The 18,427-nt window shown below is 43.4% G+C and overlaps 4 protein-coding genes across 8 annotated transcripts; 1 reads left to right on the top strand and 3 right to left on the bottom strand.

Moving 5' to 3' along the window:
- Window positions 1–5,603: 5,603 nt before the first annotated feature.
- Window positions 5,604–9,089, bottom strand: LOC105284531 (isocitrate dehydrogenase [NADP] cytoplasmic). Of its 3 annotated transcripts, none has more exons than XM_011348128.3 (3): window positions 8,533–9,088; window positions 8,290–8,436; window positions 5,604–7,930 (listed from the first exon to the last, which is right to left on the bottom strand). In XM_011348128.3, exons 2-3 carry the CDS (start codon window positions 8,302–8,304, stop codon window positions 6,716–6,718), a joined length of 1,230 nt encoding a protein of 409 aa, XP_011346430.1. In that variant the 5' UTR covers window positions 8,305–8,436; window positions 8,533–9,088; the 3' UTR covers window positions 5,604–6,715. The 3 variants fall into 3 exon arrangements, with proteins under 3 accessions (XP_011346430.1, XP_019888882.1, XP_011346431.1); XM_011348129.3 differs by having other exon boundaries at window positions 5,605–7,930; window positions 8,979–9,089; XM_020033323.2 differs by having other exon boundaries at window positions 8,290–9,088.
- A 156-nt stretch (window positions 9,090–9,245) lies between these two features.
- LOC105284535 (GATOR complex protein MIOS-B) lies at window positions 9,246–13,605 on the top strand. The gene is made up of 14 exons (XM_011348140.3): window positions 9,246–9,745; window positions 9,835–10,029; window positions 10,102–10,362; window positions 10,461–10,688; window positions 10,765–10,917; window positions 11,000–11,181; window positions 11,289–11,422; window positions 11,491–11,604; window positions 11,686–12,049; window positions 12,133–12,271; window positions 12,336–12,474; window positions 12,560–12,770; window positions 12,879–13,093; window positions 13,253–13,605. The coding sequence occupies exons 1-14, from the start codon at window positions 9,610–9,612 to the stop codon at window positions 13,320–13,322; spliced, it is 2,541 nt and encodes an 846-aa protein (XP_011346442.2). The 5' UTR covers window positions 9,246–9,609; the 3' UTR covers window positions 13,323–13,605.
- LOC105284534 lies at window positions 13,354–14,564 on the bottom strand. 2 transcript variants are annotated; one of them, XM_011348138.3, is made up of 4 exons: window positions 14,334–14,564; window positions 14,229–14,236; window positions 13,783–13,969; window positions 13,354–13,697 (listed from the first exon to the last, which is right to left on the bottom strand). In XM_011348138.3, the coding sequence occupies exons 1-4, from the start codon at window positions 14,422–14,424 to the stop codon at window positions 13,615–13,617; spliced, it is 369 nt and encodes a 122-aa protein (XP_011346440.1). In that variant the 5' UTR covers window positions 14,425–14,564; the 3' UTR covers window positions 13,354–13,614. The 2 variants fall into 2 exon arrangements, with proteins under 2 accessions (XP_011346440.1, XP_011346441.1); XM_011348139.3 differs by lacking the exon at window positions 14,229–14,236 and having other exon boundaries at window positions 14,334–14,539.
- A 30-nt stretch (window positions 14,565–14,594) lies between these two features.
- On the bottom strand, window positions 14,595–18,231 carry LOC105284533 (RISC-loading complex subunit tarbp2). Of its 2 annotated transcripts, XM_020033325.2 has the most exons (4): window positions 16,636–18,231; window positions 16,136–16,492; window positions 15,643–16,013; window positions 14,595–15,574 (listed from the first exon to the last, which is right to left on the bottom strand). In XM_020033325.2, exons 3-4 carry the CDS (start codon window positions 16,009–16,011, stop codon window positions 14,828–14,830), a joined length of 1,116 nt encoding a protein of 371 aa, XP_019888884.1. In that variant the 5' UTR covers window positions 16,012–16,013; window positions 16,136–16,492; window positions 16,636–18,231; the 3' UTR covers window positions 14,595–14,827. The 2 variants fall into 2 exon arrangements, with proteins under 2 accessions (XP_019888884.1, XP_019888883.1); XM_020033324.2 differs by having other exon boundaries at window positions 15,643–16,492.
- Between the last annotated feature and the right edge of the window lie 196 nt (window positions 18,232–18,427).

The following is an 18,427-nucleotide window of genomic DNA, read 5'->3' as shown; positions in this document are numbered from 1 at the left end:
CCGCGCCTCCAATGGAAGCGATCCGGCCGCACCGCAGCAGCAGCAACAACGACGACGACGACGATGACGACACCGGAGGTGGTGGTCCGCCATGTTTTTTTTTTCTGCCTAATCCTGCCGCCGCAAGATCGTCCCTTCCGGTGCGGCGCGTGCGACAGGATCTCTTTTATTTTTCAGGATGATAATCGCGACGTTTGCAGAAAGATAATTCCGCTTCCCTAACTGCCCTAATTGCCGACTCGTATCGCGTTCTCGGTGGCCTCGAAGGTGCGAGCAGCCTCTTCTGCTCTACCTTCTCTTTCCTTTTCTTCTTCCTCCTCCTCCTCCTCCACGCCACCCCTCCTCCTCTCCTCCTCCTGTTCCTCTCTAATCGTGACGTCTCGACCCCAGATCTATCAGCAAATACGTTCGCAAGTATAAGAACGTTCGATCGTTAGACTCCGCGAGCAAGGAGAGTGTGCGTCGAGTCGCTTGCGCTCGATGGCTCGCGATCGCGGTAGCGATATTACGTGATCGGCGATGCCCGAGCCGCGCAAAACATGGAGGCACGAGGTAACGCTGCCGACGACGCCCGCCACTTCCTCTTTGCCTCGCGGAGTCTCGGAACTCCGCGATAATATCGCGAAATCTGCTCGCGCGAGCTGCACTTGGTCCCTTTCCACTCCGTGTACCCCGCCCAAAATCCGCGCGAGCACGCGTCAGCCTCTCGGCTTAAAACGCCGAGAGATAATAATCATCGTTGATATTTCTCGCGTGTCGCTAATTAACGCCGGAGTACTTGCGATCTCTTGCACTGATCGGTCACGTGATCGAATTCAGACAATGGGACCAAAAACCGCAGTCACGTGTTTCCGATATCGATGGACGTCGATTGACGCTGACTGCTCGAATGTATCGCGAGCTGATGTGACGTCATCAAGGCTATCGCCGCCATTAGATCGCGTTTGGATCCTCCGAAATTTGTTGTTCAATTTTTTTCAAGTTATTTTCTTACATTCTCGCGTCAAAGATGACGCAGATAATTATTGTGACAATAAAGGAGAAAGTGGAAGATAAAGTAGGAAAACAGCGATTAAAGAGAGAGGGGCAGACTTAATAACGATCGCTGGTCGCCGATTGTCGTTCGAGGAGGAATCGTCGCTGGCCCGCGACGTCGATCGAATTTAAGCAAAGTGGGTTTCATGGCCGCGAGAAATTCCACGATTAACCTCGCGCGCGCCGCTGACGTGCCTATATTCTCGCGATATCGGCGTTTGCGGAGAAGCGTTATCTACGAGCCGTTCGAGCGAGTTCGAATCGAGTTCGAATAATAATAACGAAACTCATAAGATATTGAAAGTCTTTTCTTTGGAAGTCAGTTTTACACGTATCTCTTCGCGATACCCGAGGAATTGAAGTACTGCAACTACATACGTATTATGTACATGTACATACACGCATCTGAAATTGTTTTTTAAACAATGTCCACCTGTTTCATCGCGCGCGCGTGACGAAAATTAACATGAACAAACACTCGTATGTTTAATTCTGTTTATGTCAACGCGCTTTTCTTTGCAACGCCTGAGCCTGCACAATCAAAGCGACACAGTATGCAAACAGTTGTTTTGAACATTACGTAAGTCGTTGTAGTCAAGTTGCAATAATCATAATTAATTTTTAGAAATTAAATGCGTTACTGCTAGAAAACCTGAAAGAGTCAACTTTTCGGGATGCATATCAAGTTTTGCGGTGAAAGAAAAACTCTTAATTTATAGACATAAACGAAGATTCATTTACGAAGACGCGCCATACTGCGTGCAACATTGTTCTCCATACCCTATATCCTGACAATTTCCGGCAAACAGAAATGGAGGCAAAGCGTGGGCGGAAATGGACGCAATGGGTTGCCTCGAAAGCTCGCTGGGCGCTTGTTTACTCGACTTGTGTGTGCGATGTGTGTGCATGTGCGTGCGCGCGCGTGTACGATATTCTAGCTACGGAGGAATCGTCGCCGAGTGACGTGCTCCGTACGATCGATTTGTTGCGACAATGTTCCCGTCGTTGTCAATTAATTTCGATCCTCGTTCGTAAAATTTTTGATCCATTTCCGGCTCGGGAATAAATTATAAAAAAGAACCGGAGATAGATGAAAAGTCGCAAGGAACCAGCTGACGACTGGCTTGAAGTTGGCCACTCGAAAGAGAGACACGAGAGGACAAGAAGCAGGCGGCCATTTTGTGAAACTACGGATCTTCAGAAATCGGAGATTGTTTCCGTCCACTTCCTTTCTCTGTTCTTACGTACTTATTTCAATCGTAACGAGGAGCTGTTACGGATATTAATAGCGCGGATGCCGAAGCGTGAACCGACATCGGCGGCAGTGTCCACGTTGGGCGATTTAATTGGAAACAAACCTTCTACCTCTGCGTCTACCTCTGCGCCGTCGTCTGCGGCGACGAATCTCTCGAGTAGTAGTAGGTTATCTTGTTAACGCGTGCGACTGGCAGTGGTGGCGACGACGTCGCGTGACGATTAGTGTCGCGTCATCGGCAACTCGATCGGCCAATCGACTAGCCAACCTTCTGGGCCCAAGGACCCGATAATCGCTACGTCCGTTAGTTCATTCGCCCGTCCATTTGTTTATCGAATCGATCTGGAAGTCTCGGAAGCATCAACGGCGGCACGATATAAATCGTCGTCACCATCGCCGTTGTCGCGACACCCGTAGCCGCTCTCTTCCTCTTAGCTCCCCTTTTCCCCACCTCTTGATTATCCCTATCCCCCTTTCCCTTCCTCTCTCTTTCCGAATCGTTTTCTTTCTCCCTCACTTTGCTCCAACTCGCTCTTTCGTCGGGGCTCTTCCGTTCTCTCCGGCTACCGGCTTCAACCGCGAATACCTCTCGTCGTCGGCGTCAACACTGGCCGACGAAGCAGACAGCGGATCGTAGGAAGACTACGAGGAGGCAAGCGAGTGAGCGCAGCCCCTTCCCTCTTCCCCCCTTCTGCCGCGCCCCGCAGAACCGTGGTCGGCCGACTCGACTGGCGACGGCGACGGCGATGGCGAAGTGGCGCAAGTCCGGGCGCCATCTGCAATTCCAATTTCGACATCGGAAGGAGAACTCGCCCTTCTTCCCGCGTACGTCCTCGCTGCTGCCGCTGCTTCTTCCTCTGCTTATCCTGTGGTCTTTGGCACCGCGGTCTTTCCCGAAGACAAAGCGGAGCACTGTCCAGGGAAACACGTTCCAGGATGCTCGACGATAGTATCGATAAACCACTCTTTCGACGACCTTATTATGTAGCACGGACCCTGGCATGCAAGAGTTCAGAAACGTATCGCAACGCTCTTGAATGTCTTTCAGCTCTTCAGCTCGTCGCATGTGCATGAAACTGACGAAAATTGTCAGAGATATTTTTCATTGCGGAAGATCAGTTCTCGTTCGCGATCCGCGGCATAATTATCAACAATGGAGTACCGTGCATTTTGCCACACGCGTTGCACGGCTAGAGGCTAATGTTGCCTAGTAAAATCGCGAATGATCGCCCCATGGTGTCTTGCTTTCTGGTACCTGGTGTTCGAGGAAGCGGCGATACTCTTGCGTTTCCGTCTCTCTCGTACTCTTCCTCATCCTATCATTTTGCTTCGTGAATTTATTGTGCCTGGAAGCGCTGATTACTCGCAAGAGTTTTCACTTGCCAGTGTGTTCATCGCACTTTCTGGTTAAGAATTGTCTAGCTTGCGCCATTGAATTAGGTGCGCTGATCGCCAAACAACAAAATAACCACGCCTTCAGTGGCTTTCGGTCCGTTCGACCGTAACTCGAAGCTAGTATCCAGAAGCGACACGCTAATATGCGTGTCTTAGAGATATTGTTCCCCTAAAGCGTGCAGCAGATGTACGTCCTAAACTCCTGGGAGTTTTAGCTAATTCGGACTTTTTTTTCGCAGGAGCAATCGATATCCTGAACGTCGCTTCGAGATATTCTTTGTGTAATAACACAATGCAACGTTCCACGTAATCGAACGCCTGGTGCGCAATTCGGGAATTTACATAATTGTGTGATGCAAAATAGATAATAAAAAAATATTGTCAAAATTTTGCAAGAAAATTGTGACCAAGTAGCAAAGTGACGTCAGAAAACGACGTAATGACGTCATACCGTTCTCTGACGTCACTTGGTGGTGTTCCGTTTCGCGACCATCAGAAATGGACTGTCAGGAATCAGGAACTGAAACGCTCGTACGTCCTCATCTTCTTCCGAATCATCGTGCGAACGTGTCGTCGAGCGTCCAGAACGGCAAACTTTTCGAGTACCGCATTACGATTATGTTGCGGTATCACGATAACGACATGGATGCATGCGTGCAAAGTAATAGAGGACGTTACGCAAACGCGTGCCATTTCCGTCCTTCTTTATACCTGTTGAGAAACTCGTGTGTGTGCATGCATAGCACGCCGCCATCGAGAAGACTGCGCAAATATAAAACCGGATATAGCAACAGGAAAAAATGGGGAAGATATTAATTACAAAGAAAGTAGTATCGAGTAGTTTGATTCCCCTTCTATGATAATTATTATTAGAATTTTTATTACATTATATGTTACTTATTATACCACAGTTTCGGTAAATAAAATCCTAATATAGCACTGTAATAAGAATAAATATTGTTCACAAAGCGGAAAGACGATGCGAATAAACATCGTATTTACAAAAATAATCAGAAGAAAACAATACACACGGGAATATTTGTATCACAGAGACGTGCCTCAACGAAAAATATTAATTTGAGCTCTACAAGCCGCTTAGATAATACGCACGTATTGTTAGAATATAACTTTTCTCTTTTTAGTTCTTCTTGTGTTTTTTTGCGAGCATTTTCTTATCTTTTTCGTATTCTTGCTGTAACTTCTGAATGCATATTATTTTTTAATTTTAAATGCAGGAAACATATGCAACTAAAGAAAATAGGCTACGCGCCTCGTTCGTTGCTTCGATTCGGAATAAGAACGCAACGAAGGCAACATATCCCGGTCGATAAAATAGTCCACTGATAGTATCATATGCGTTTCCTATCATTTACCATCCGATAATATATACATGAGTGAATGAATTTTTTTCTCAAGATGCAGATAATGTAGATTTTGAATACGATTTTTATTCGCACCGCGTCTTTCCGCTTTGTGAACAAGATTTATTATTATTACAATGCTATATTATTGCTATATTTTATTTACCGAAACTGTGGTATAATAAACAGCATGATGTAATAAAAATTCTAATAAATAATTGACATAGAAGGGGAGTCAAACTATTATAGTAGTTACTACGATATTAGTTTTTTTGTAATTAATATCTTCCCGATTTCTTTCTGTTGCTATATCCAATTATCATGATATGTTTGACGCGATGGAAGTGTTTTGCGATGTAACCACATGATATATGAATAATTTATAAAAAGGCTGCATCGGGAGGTCAGCGATTATTTATACTAATCAATGCAAGTCTGTCGCTCATAGATTTTATGTTAATGCGCATTACTTGAAATATTTTATGTTAATGAGCATTTACTTGAAATATTATAATATATTCGCTTTCAGGAGTTTGATTATCTTATAATTTATCTTAATCGTTGGAAATTTTGTTTTTATTCAGAGTTCCTGAATCTGGTCCACTTTTAAGCTACATACATACATACATACGTGCATACATACATATCACTTATGGTTTACACATTGATCTGTACATTTATATAATTTATATACAAGAAAAAAATGAGTCTTGTGTCGCACGTCATTAAAACGAGCATATCTTACTAAGAATATGGAAATTGGGGTCAATATGTCTTAGGACATTACAATTGCATAAATTATTGACACTGTTAAGAAATCGTTCTTATCTTATTGCTCACAAATAGAGATCATCAAACTGCAATGAAAACTTTTATCTTAACTTTTATCTTATGCATAACATGCTATTCCGCAATCGTTTATAACTTAGTATGCATGATAATTTTTAAATCAGGGTAATCATCGAGGTTTAGCTTTCGTAATCAAGAAAAAAAATACTTATCAGGATTCATTGATGACGTATCCGTGAGTTAATGCAACTATCGGACGATACTATTTTAAAGATACTAATCGGCAAGAAATTAGACTGGCATAGAACATATTTTGATATAAAAGTAAATGCTTTTATTAAGAAAAGTTTTATTTAAAAATGTACATTTGTATATACATATAATTTTGCTTTTGTATTTCATGATCAACATTAATACAAAATTCACAAATTATATTATATATATGGTGATAAAATCTCAGAGATATCACCATGTAATCTATAATTTTCATTCGAGTATCATTTTACGTGTCAATGGTGTTTAACGAGATAAATAGATAATGGAGACGGTTGATCAGCAACGAAGTTAATCTATTTAAATTGGATTAACCCAATTGCGGAACATCGTTATCTTGCATGTTGTGCCTTTAATTCTGTATCTATTGCACAACTACAGATAAAAAGTTAAATTATCAGCACTTTGAAGGTAAACGAGATTGACATAACGCGAAACCAAGGAAACTTACGTAATTATAATCCTACTTATGCTTGATGCATATATAATTACAGATATTGTATATTCACCGCAGACTTTCCCGTAACCACGACTACATTTCCTCTTCTTCGTTATAACGCTAGTACCTGGCTCGTAAGTTCACATGCGCCTCGTCAGCCTCAACGAGTCATGCTTTGAGCTGCTTCTTCAGATTTTCGGCGAGTTTGTCCATGAACTCGAATGTCTCTAGGTAATCAGCTCTGGTGACCTTGTCCATGCTTCCCTTTATGCATATGGCGAGATCCTTGGTGAGGTAGCCAGACTCGATGGTGTCTATACAGACCTTCTCGAGCGTTTCGGCAAAGTGCTTCAGGCTCGCGTTATTGTCGAGCTTGGCGCGATGCAGCAGTCCACGCGTCCATGCGAAGATGGAGGCGATCGAGTTGGTGGACGTCTCGTTACCTTGCTGGTGTTGACGATAGTGGCGGGTGACGGTGCCGTGAGCTGCCTCGGCCTCGATCGTGCGACCGTCTGGGCACACGAGCACCGAGGTCATCATGCCCAGGGATCCGTAGCCCTGCGCCACCGAGTCCGACTGCACGTCGCCGTCGTAGTTCTTGCACGACCACACGAAACCGCCCTCGGACTTCATGGCGTACGCTACCATGTCGTCGATGAGCCGGTGCTCGTACCACAGCTTCTTCGCCTCGAACTTCTGCTTGTACTCCCTGTCGTAGATGTCCTGGAATATGTCCTTGAAGCGGCCGTCGTACTTTTTCAGGATCGTGTTCTTCGTCGACAGGTAGAGCGGGTAGTTGCGCGACAGTGCGTACTGGAACGAGCTGTGGGCGAACGCACATATGCTCTCGTCGGTGTTGTACTGCGCTTGGGCGATACCCGGGCCCTTGAACTCGTGGACGGTGTACTGGAGCTTCTGGCCGGAGGCGCCGGTCCACGTGATCTCCAGCTTGCCCGGTCCCGGCACCACGAAGTCCGTGGCCTTGTACTGATCGGCGTGCGCGTGTCTGCCGATAATGATCGGCTCCTTCCAGCCGACAACCAGACGCGGGATGTTCTTGCAGATGATCGCCTCGCGGAACACCGTGCCCCCCAGGATGTTTCTGATGGTTCCGTTAGGACTCTTCCACATCTGCTTCAGCTTGAATTCCTCCACGCGCTTCTCGTCGGGCGTGATCGTAGCGCACTTGATACCGACGTTGTAGCGTTTGATGGCCTCGGCGCATTCCACCGTGACATTGTCGTTCGTGGCATCGCGGTTCTCGATGCCCAGATCGTACGTGTGCAGCTCAATATCCAAGTACGGCAAAATGAGTTTTTGCTTGATCGCGTCCCATATGATGCGCGTCATCTCGTCCCCGAGGATGTCGACGACCGGTCCTGCCTAACAGTCGTAAAATAACAATTGAGAGATCCTTTTGAGAAAAAAAGGATCGCCTTCCTCCTCGGATTTGATCCACTACTCGAAGTTCAAATGCACACGATTGCCGATTCATATCGTACAAGTTGAATTAAGTAAACCAAAAATTAAAATCGAATATGCAAAAGGCTTAAAGAATCAACATGTGTGATGACTGTCACAATGTAACATAACGTAACAATGTAAAATACCAATTGAGCAAGCGAGATTTTAACGACTAGTGCAAAGTCCACTTTTCCACGTCACGAAATTAATTACTCCGATTTCGCTCGTCTGTTCAATTTCAGTGACATATGTCGCGTGCCTGCGACAATAATGCTCACCTTTATCTTCGCCATCGTCGCAAATGAAGCACCGAGAGTCTTCGCAAATGGGTCTACTGTCAACGGGTCTCGCAACAGGCGGCGGCAATCAAACCCTCGCGCGATCGGCAACGACGATGACGATGAGGCGACGTCGTTACTAGCCGACTGTAACGAGCGTACAGTCCTTATGAGATGGGTACATGGCCGGAGGGCACGGTGGGGCGTTAACATGGCAGCCTTATGAATACGGATGTCACCCACCTCTACCTACTTCGCGCACTTCTCGAACTTTCTCCTTCCCGTCCGTCGCTCGCCTTGTTAACTCTGCAATACTTTATGCCGCATACACCTTTAGCTGTCGCAATCGCTACGATAGTTCGGACCACCGGCCGCAATGACTCGGCATTATTTGACGAGATAACTCGACGAAGCGTTATCGCTGGAAACTGACGAGCACAGCGAAGATCGAATCCCGAGTCGAACGGAGAGATCCTCGTAATCTCGTATCGCGAATGACGACAATACTAACAGTTGTTACTTGAGATGCGGGTGTTTTGTTTCGACATTATCAATTCCGATTTTTATGGAGGATGAACGAAATGTAAACACGGCGTGCAGATATGCCCGAATTTTTCCGGGTCTGCCGACACTTGCCCTCGAGGAGCTAGCTGGAACCTCACGATTCGCTGGAACAGTAGAAAGCTTACCTGTCCGTCGGTACTTCTACCTCTCGCACCGCTTCGCGCTCGTGACAGGGGATCAAATCTAGCGTAAACATGTAAATTCTCGGATTTAACCTCCGTTCAACTCGGCGCTACGTCGCGAGCGCGTTTCCACTGGGCGATCTTAAGTACAAGTACTTGATTGGATACTTCGAAATGGAGCGGCAACCTGACAGCCAATCGGGTTCACTATTTCCTTTCTAACGCGATTTCATTGGCCATTCTCACATTTGTGCACGCTGCACGCTTGGGAAGGATCAGAGTGCTGGTCGGCTGCTTCCAGGATGTTTTGATTAGGCATCGCGAGGGTGAAGGTGAAAGTGCGGCTTGGTTAGGTTCGCGGGAGGAAACAAAGTCGGAGAGCATGACAAGTACGAGTGTTCCACGAGCGTCACCGGGTTCCAAGGGGGACGCACGTCTGTAAGGACGAAGCGAGGAGATTACGGACGTTTCTGTCGGCAACACGCACGTGATAGTCGCGCCGTGTATCGCGCAACGGTTATAACGAGTCACGGTACATGCGGCGCGCGTAAGTGCGACGTTTCGCCCGACGTGCAATGATGTGATGATTCGCGGTTTCACGACAGAAACTCGATAACGGGGTAGGGGGGAAAAAATGAATCGCCCTAAATGGGACGTGCTGTGGTCCCCCTTTCATTCCGACCGATTTATCACGTGGGACAGCGACACGGTGCTGAGTCTGTACGAGATCGGAGCCTTGGAGGACGGCGCGCGAGACAGTGATCAAATTTGTGAGTATCCGGCGTGCGAGAAATCTTTGTGGATTTGCTTGGCAGAATGTGCTTGTCTGACATTTTCTCGTTTTTCCCCTGTGATGCAGATTTGCAGATTTCGGAGCACTCCATTGCAGAGCTGATCTCCTCCGTTACTATCAACAGCTATGCCAAGTGCGTTGATATATACCCGCAACGAGAACCGGACATCGTGGCGAGTGGTCACGCGAATGGGAAGATAGTTCTGAGTACTCTCAGTCCACCGGAATTCGACTATCATGGCCTCGTTGGAAGAGAATTTTGTATGTCGTTATGCTACGTTACAATTTGATTGTACAGGATACAGCCTAATCTGTGTCTCGGTGAAATTGCAGTTCCAAAGTACATGCGATCATGCAACGTCGTCGCCTGGAATCCCGTGGACACTCATCTGATTATATCCGGGTTGGACAAGCACAGCAAGGAACATTCTGTATTGCTCTGGGACGTGCACCATTACCCGAAGGGCTCCGAGAGGCCAATAGCGGAAGCGGGCTTGTCCGAAACTATACATTCTGCTGCTTGGTTCAAACACGATCCGCGGTGTCTCGCTTTTGGTGCTAATAACAAGCACTTGAAAGTTGTCGACTTTAGAGGTAGACTTATGCGAAAGTGCAGAAATCTAAATTCATGTAATTGGCCTTGTACGCGTGTTGACGTAGTTTGATCATAAATTCTCTTTGAATTTTCTCAGATTCTGCGAAGGTGGTGAACGTCACCGCCACAAAGGCAGTATATAACTTATCGGTAAATCCCCATAACAATTATCAGCTTCTCTCGCACGTCGACAATCTAATCACGATCTGGGACACGCGGTGCTTCGAGAAACCGGTTGTCACTATAGTAGCACAGAGACAAGTTACAAAGGTACTGTGGTGTCCAACGAGGCGCAACCTTATTGGCACGTTGCATAAGGATTCAGGTATATCGCGTATAAATCACATCGAGTCATTATCGGCAGAGAGAGAAAAATGCAACCAGAGTATTTAATTTTCTAGGGGGTTTGCATCTGTTTGACATTCAGTATTGCGGAGGAGAGGATACCGAGCCGGGTGTCCTTGAGAGAGTGGTTCTGCCACCATCGCACAATCCCGTGAGCTTCTCGTGGCATCCGACCGACGAGAATCGATTGTTGACGATATCGTCGCAAGGTATCCTATATATAATTCTCTTATCGCACAGAACGCAATTCTTTTGCGATTTTTATGTTTATAAAATACTTTTACCTCGTAGGAGTAACCGATTACACTGTATGCGAGAGAATCACCCTCAATTGGTCCGCTCGGTCGTGTCTGATGTGGAATTACGCTTTCAAGTCGTTCAAATACGTGCACAACGAGGATAACGTTTACAAGGCGCTGAATGATATCTCGGTTTTGACCAAGAAACGCGCTATGTTCGAGTACGGTTTGCTCGTAAGTAAATAGAACGAATGAAAACGTAAACTGTAAAGCTCATGTTAGCCGTTCGTTTTGATTTCTGATCGCTTGGCGTGCAAAATCGCGCACGCGTGCGTTTGCAGGCGGACTTGGCGCAGAATGGCGATGTAGCTGAAGACGAGACGCTGAAGAATTTGTGGCAATGGTTGTACCTGAGCCGTTCCTTGGTGGAAGCCGGTACTATACAGAGCCCGGACAACAAGCATCCTGGTGTGAGGTAAAACAACGCGCTAATTAATGCCACGTATGAACATATGTAGATTGATGCTTCCGACTGTTATACAGAACAGTCCTGAAATTGGATGGTCAGCAGAATACCGGTAACGGTTTTCTAAAGTCGGAAGTGATCCATCGTCCGTGGGCAGATATAGGTTCCAGCCACATGACGAAGATCTACAGGTGACGATTGCGCGAGAAGAAAATGACAGGATATTCAAGCACTGATAGTTTCATTCACGTGGCCGTTCGTTACGATTGCAGATCGCCGGAGAGAGAAAGGTGCCTTCTCCTATGCGGTTTGCGTTTTGACAGAGAGACCAATACAGCGTACGACAATGCGTACGTCGAAAAGCTGGAGAAGGAAGGTGCGTACGCGAAAGCGGCGGCGTTCTCGGTGTTCAATCTCTGCCTGCGGCAGGCCATTGACATACTGAATCGAGGCGCTAGCAAGAAGCAGACGGCTACGCTGAACATGGTGGCCATGGCGCTGTCGGGCTTCTCCGAGGAGCGTTCCACGTTGTGGCGAGAATCGTGTCAGAAATCGAAGTCGCAATTGTCGGATCCTTATCTGAGGGCGACGTTCGGTTTCCTCACCGCGGATAACGACACCTACGACAGTGTACTTGTAAGTAGCGTAGCAACAAGTATGCATAATGAAAAGCGGACTTCTTCACGATGATTGAACATTCACTAAACTCGACGTCGCAGAACGAGAACGGTATGGCTGTCGAAGACCGCGTGGCGTTTGCACTCATGTATCTATCGGATAGCAAGCTGTACGACTACCTGAAGAGGCTGACCCAGAAGCTAATCGAGGAAGGAGATTTGGCGGGCTTCTTGGTTACAGGTACTGACCCGAGCGTGTTTCATGTCTAACGTTGACTACACGTTTGTTCATTGTCATGCTTCAGGTGCAAGCGTAGAAGGTATACAATTACTGAGCAAATACTTGGAGATCACCTCAGACGTTCAGAGCTGCACTCTCATCGCTATCAGGGCCTTCGCACCTCGATTGATACAAGACAATCAAGTTCAAGTGTGGATTACTAAGTATTAATTAATCCTTCTTTTCGCGTTTGTTCATATAATTGCTCCCGCGGTGCTGCATGTGTTAACGGTCGTTGTCGACTGACAGTTACAGACACCTCTTGAACGCGTGGAAATTATGGAGCCAAAGAGCTAAATTCGACATCGCCATGAGAGCTTCCACGCCGCAGGAGAGACCACCGCAGCAGATATATGTTTCCTGCAACTTCTGTGGTAAAAGCATATCTGCTTTCATGCAAGGTCTGAGCAGAGCGCGGGTTCCGTTTGGTAGATTAGGCAGTACTCCCAATAAATTGAAGGCAAGTTTTATCACTAGCTGAGTTTCATGTATTTTACACGTTCATCAGGCTTAGCCTTCAGCCGATGCAAGAACTCCTCTTTTTCTCATCTGCCTTTCTCGATTCTAGATGACGGCTTGTCCAAATTGCCGCAAGCCTTTGCCGCGCTGCGCGATTTGTTTAATGCACATGGGCACCGTCAGCGGATTGCAAACTGCTTCCAGTCCCGGCGGCAGCAGGAGCGAGGAATGCGAGACGAAACTTACGGAATTCAACAGCTGGTTCACGTGGTGCTTAACGTGCAAACACGGCGGGCACAGCGAGCATATAGCTCACTGGTTTCGGTGAGATTGCATGTCTTGCTTAAAGTTGCAAATTAATGTAATTCGATCTAATTTGATAAAATTAATAAAGTTAATAAAATTTAATAAAATATAATCGAGATAGTAAGATAAGATAGAGATAGCGAGGAAAGATGTTAAAATCTGCGTTCAATGTTTCAGACAACACACTGAGTGTCCGGTAACGTCTTGCAATTGCCGTTGCTCGTCCTTGGACACATCTGTGACGTAAGAGCAGGTATAACAGACAGACATCACAGAGCAGGTTTAAGTGTTCTTATTCATGTAATATTGACAATCTTCGTTATAGTTTTTAGGGTGCTTTGCATGTTTTGTATATTCATCGAATCTAGTTTGACATTTTATGTACAGACGAAGAAAGTGTGTCTTTATAATAATTCCCCCTATACATTACGGTATTTTTTGTTACTTTTACGAAATGGATCGTACCAAAACGGTTAATACGGTGTGAAAAAGAATATAAAGAAGAAAAGAAATAAACACAGTAAGCAATTTGTACATTGTTATGCATTACTATCCATCGCACTGTCCAGCTTATTGCCTAGCGCGCAGCGCATGTGCACCATAGTGTTGTAACCGTCTGCATCTGTGGCAAATGTTTCCATCGTAAATAATATCGACGCTAACAGAGGAAGCTGGTACGGTGAGAAAAGCAAAGGGTTTTCACTTACCAAACTCTTTTGTCATGCTCTGAGGAAAGCATACGAAGCTGCTGCAGGACATGGTAGACTTTGACTTCACAGTACCACGCACTTCTATGTAACCGGACGCATTGCTGTCAAGCGGTTCGCGAAATGTCACGTTAATTCGAGCATCATCCGTCGTGGTTATTTCCGTGCTCATACCATCCGACGTTTTCTGCAAATTTTCATGCTCAGCGTGTGTTAAAGGTACCAATTATTATGCGATGCGTGTAAATAATACATTACTCTTCTACAGAAGGAACTTTCTTTACGACAGACGCGAAGAATTGGTTAATGTTAATACATATTTAAAGCTAATTTCTTGTTTTTCTACAAATAAAATTGCGAGAAGGAAATCAACGAAATTTTAGTTAATTTCAATTTATTAAAATGCATTAATGATAGAATTGTAGTCTCGGTCGATGATACTTAACGTTTAAAGCTGAAAATAATAAATTATTCTTGTTTCATATATCGTGCTACAATTACGCATGCCGGTTTGTAATCATAACCTAACCAGACTCGGAATATCTTCTCACCCCTGTGATTCTGCCGAGCACGATCGCCTCTTGATCGATGCGCTGTCCTAATCGCTTGCCCAGCGTACGTATATCCGACATTTTTGCGCATTAAATCTTTCGATGCGTCGCGATACCTGAACACACACAATTTCAACGAGCTTGAACGAACCCGCGAAGCTCGGCGAAGTGAACTTTGGCGCCAAACAACACGCCACAGATAAATGGCAGCGACGTACCACAATGATGGTCCGAAAGTAAAATTAAAAGATCATTACTTACTTTTCATTATTTATTTGTAAATAGTTTCATCTGTTATACTATTATATTTCCAACTTTACAACATACAAAATCAATAGAAGAATTAACAAAGGCATTAATGTAACATATTAATATTTTTCATATTTCACATGCAATGATGATGTGTTGTTATTTATAATTGTTATTATATATTATATGTATATATATATATATAATGTATGTACATATACATGTCAGAACAAAATATCCAATTGCTAATTTAAAAATGTTACAATAGTTAAAATAATATTATACATAGCATGCGCTTTTGCCTTGTCCCTAGTTTCACCGAGACCGAATTGTGTGATAGTCGGGCGGGACGTTAAGCGCAAGCATACCGTATAATTGTTTCCAAGGCTGTTTACACTGACTTGTTGTAACTTAATCTGTAATGTGTCTTCGATATCTCGTATCGTCTCTTGTATTAAATCTATTCGATTGCATTTTAGTAGCTCGGCGTATTTGTCACACGTCATTCTCATCCTTGCCTTCATGGTGTCGGGAATCTTGCTGGAATATGTCCTCTCAAACGTAGTGTGACAATTTTTCACCAGGCAATCCTGCGTGGCGTTCCTCCTCGTTTTCGTATGCGTAATGAATAACGTCTCCATCCGTTTGGTCTGTTCCGAAATTGAACGTGCCGGCTCGCACTTTGCCAGCTTAATATCCAGCTGTTCTAATGTAAGCTGCGAACCATTTTCAAACATCTCTTGAATACTGCCATTATTCTTATCTAGGTTTTGGTCATTTGTCTGTGTGGATCCACTTAAACTTTGAAGATGCTGCAACAACAGTCTCGCAGCCTCGTGTTTAGCAAGTTGTTTGCAATGCGCTGTACCCCTCTTCCCTAACATGCATGATTGCACTTTCGCTTCCATAGTGAACATTCTCATATGAGGCGGTCCACTCTCTTCGACGACCTCGTACGTTACATTTCTAAAGCCTTGCTGCACGCAAAATTCCTACACACAGGAAATTGTATGGTGTTAATTGTATGATGAGTTAACGTTTGAAATCATGCACAACTTACCTGTAACATTCCAACATAATTAATAAAGGTACTGGATGGCATCTTTAATGGAGATACTGTTTCATAAGTCTTTGATGGAGTAAGGCACAATGCATCATCTGTTGTGGGAGATACCAAAGGTTGAACAGATGGCATTTGAGTCTCATTCATTTTAGATGATGATAATAATAACAACATGTTCTTTGCAGCATCATGCTTAGCCTCCTTCTTAGTGGTTCCTGTGCCTTCAGCACTCAAATTTTTACAAGCCACTCTATATACAAAAAAACTACGAGCCTGATTAATCTTTACACCAACATAGTCATAAGTAGGACAATATCCTTGGCTAACTAACAGTTCTTGGAGCAAAGTAATTGGTGTTTTAGACATATCTAAAAAAAAGTTTAAAAATAAAAATGTGCATGAATAAACCAATCAGTACTTGTATAATATAAAGCAAGTAACCAAATTTTAAAGCAGTTGGTATTAACAAAACAATTGTTTATTTACTTACTTATTTACATGAATCTCAAAACAGGATATCTGGCTTTTCAATTATAATATTGTGTTAAAATATCGATCAGTCTTCTTTAAGAGGAAGACAGCTGACAGGAAGAAGACAACAACTGCAGAAAATCTTAATAACATTGATATTGAAAATAAACTTATCTCTCTTCTCTCTCTATTATTTACTATCTAATCTCTCAAGTTTTGTATAAAACGTATGTCCTTTTCTCCTTTTATCCCAATTTCTTTCTTACTGATGCAACTTATGTATTATATTGTGTAATATAAAACTTGATTCAACGGTGTAATAATCCACGATTCCTTGATTACAAGGAGCCACTCTTTCCTTTGTTTTCGACTCGAGCTAAACAAAAAAAAAAAGAAACATAAAAGTGATAATAACACGTCATACTTTACAATGTCACCGGATACTCCGATAACAATACGCCGGTCGGCGTATCAACTTTCTCATGTTATAACTTTACGGTAATGTTATGTCGTATTTACGTTAGACGGGAAGAAATTCGCTGCTCAAGAGGCCAGATGGTGTACAGCGAAACAGCAGGAATCGTTTCGTGAAAATTTAGGAAGCACTTTAAAAGTCGGGGAAGTACTGAAATTTCTGAGATCTAACTACTGATAGTAGTCTACCATTCGGACCAATGACATTCCGGAGCCGCATGCGCAGTGAGCCCAGCATCAGAAGTATTTGATTCGCATTAGAAAGTATAATCACCTGTAGAAAATGTTCGAAAAAGTTTTTATATGAAAATACGATAATACATTTATGCACGTTCATTCTAAAATTTTTCATATTTCATAAAAATAGGAAAAGGGTTGAAGAAGAGAGGCAGATAAGATATGTATGTGGTTGAAACAGAGGCTGCGCCTACGATATTTACTGACGTGCCCGCACGAGATTGCTCAGCTGGCTGCTCTCGCTGCGCATGTGCATGCAATCACTGATTCGGACTTCGGAGCTGGCCGAATTCAAAGTTTTTCACGCGTTGCCACGCGTCCATCTGGAAATGTAAACTGTAAGAAACAATATCGTCTCGTCTGGATTTTCCATCAACAATTTCAATCATCATTTGTCACAATTTACGGAAGCATCGTAAGAAGCTTGAGGATCAGACCTGTCAAAGGTTCACGTTTGTGAATTAGCCACATTCAACAAGTTGGAGGCGATCAGTGGGACCTTATCACAAGTCTAATCTCAAGCATGCGTAATAACATTTTCTGGAGCGCTAGAAAATCTTGAAAATGCAGTTCGATAGAAATGTAATTGCAAGGGCGGCGTTTATAGTCCATTCTTGTAACAAGTTGGTCTTAAGTATACTTTCTAGATATTAATTCAGCTATTTGATTGGCTAACAAATATCTCGAGCTCATAATTAAGGCGATCTTAATATAGATAATAGACTATGGCCAGTATAGTTCGTTATTGTATTGTATTAATGTCGTTTTAAATCTGAAATATTTGTTAGCCAATCAGACAAAACTGTATTAGTATTTAAAAATTAGTAAATAATAATATATCTAAAACTATCTCATTATAGGAATGAATTGAATACCGTCCCAAGATCGATTCGAAGGTTGATCACTCTCGTCGACCCTGAATCGACTCTTGATCCACAGTGCGGTGTGCAGTTTAAATTGTTCAAATTTGTTTAAGATGACGTTTTGAGCTTTTTCAAGTGTTGATAAACGAAAAAGATTAAGCACAATACTAGGAAATCCGAGATAATTTAGATAATTTGTAAATTATTCATGGAAATACTGCTTCGAAAATATAAAAGATAAAAATAATATTTAACACGTACATTTAACAAATACTCAATGTTTCATTGGACAATGATTAAAAATCTATAAATCTTATAAATAGTAACAGAGCTGGCAAATTACACAAACCAAGAACACGAAACGATATCAATTAATTACTCCGTCTAGAATTCCATCGATGCATTAGTTAAGCATGGATAGAGTGGAACCTAACCTTTTCAATCCTGTTGTGCCTTCTTTCCGTCACATCTTTTATTAAAAAAGAAATTTGTTAATATTTTATAAAAACAATTCTATAAAAATAAAAAATTGTAAAACAGAACTCTATACTTTTTATCTTTTTTAACATATCTATTCTAATAATTTCTATTGATTTTGTCTTTTCTAATATCATTTATTTTCAAAATAATATTAGAAATAAATGGGGACTTTACATTAATAAGTTGTACGTATGAGTTTGATTACAAATGTACAGCAATTAATCGGCAATTCATTAGGGTAGATGTACGCAATCACG

The sequence above is a fragment of the Ooceraea biroi genome, chromosome 6 (assembly GCF_003672135.1).
Source record: "Ooceraea biroi isolate clonal line C1 chromosome 6, Obir_v5.4, whole genome shotgun sequence".
NCBI classification, from domain to species: Eukaryota; Metazoa; Arthropoda; class Insecta; order Hymenoptera; family Formicidae; genus Ooceraea; species Ooceraea biroi.
Note: the sequence above shows the minus strand (reverse complement) of the source record. Positions and strands in the feature narration are given on the sequence as shown.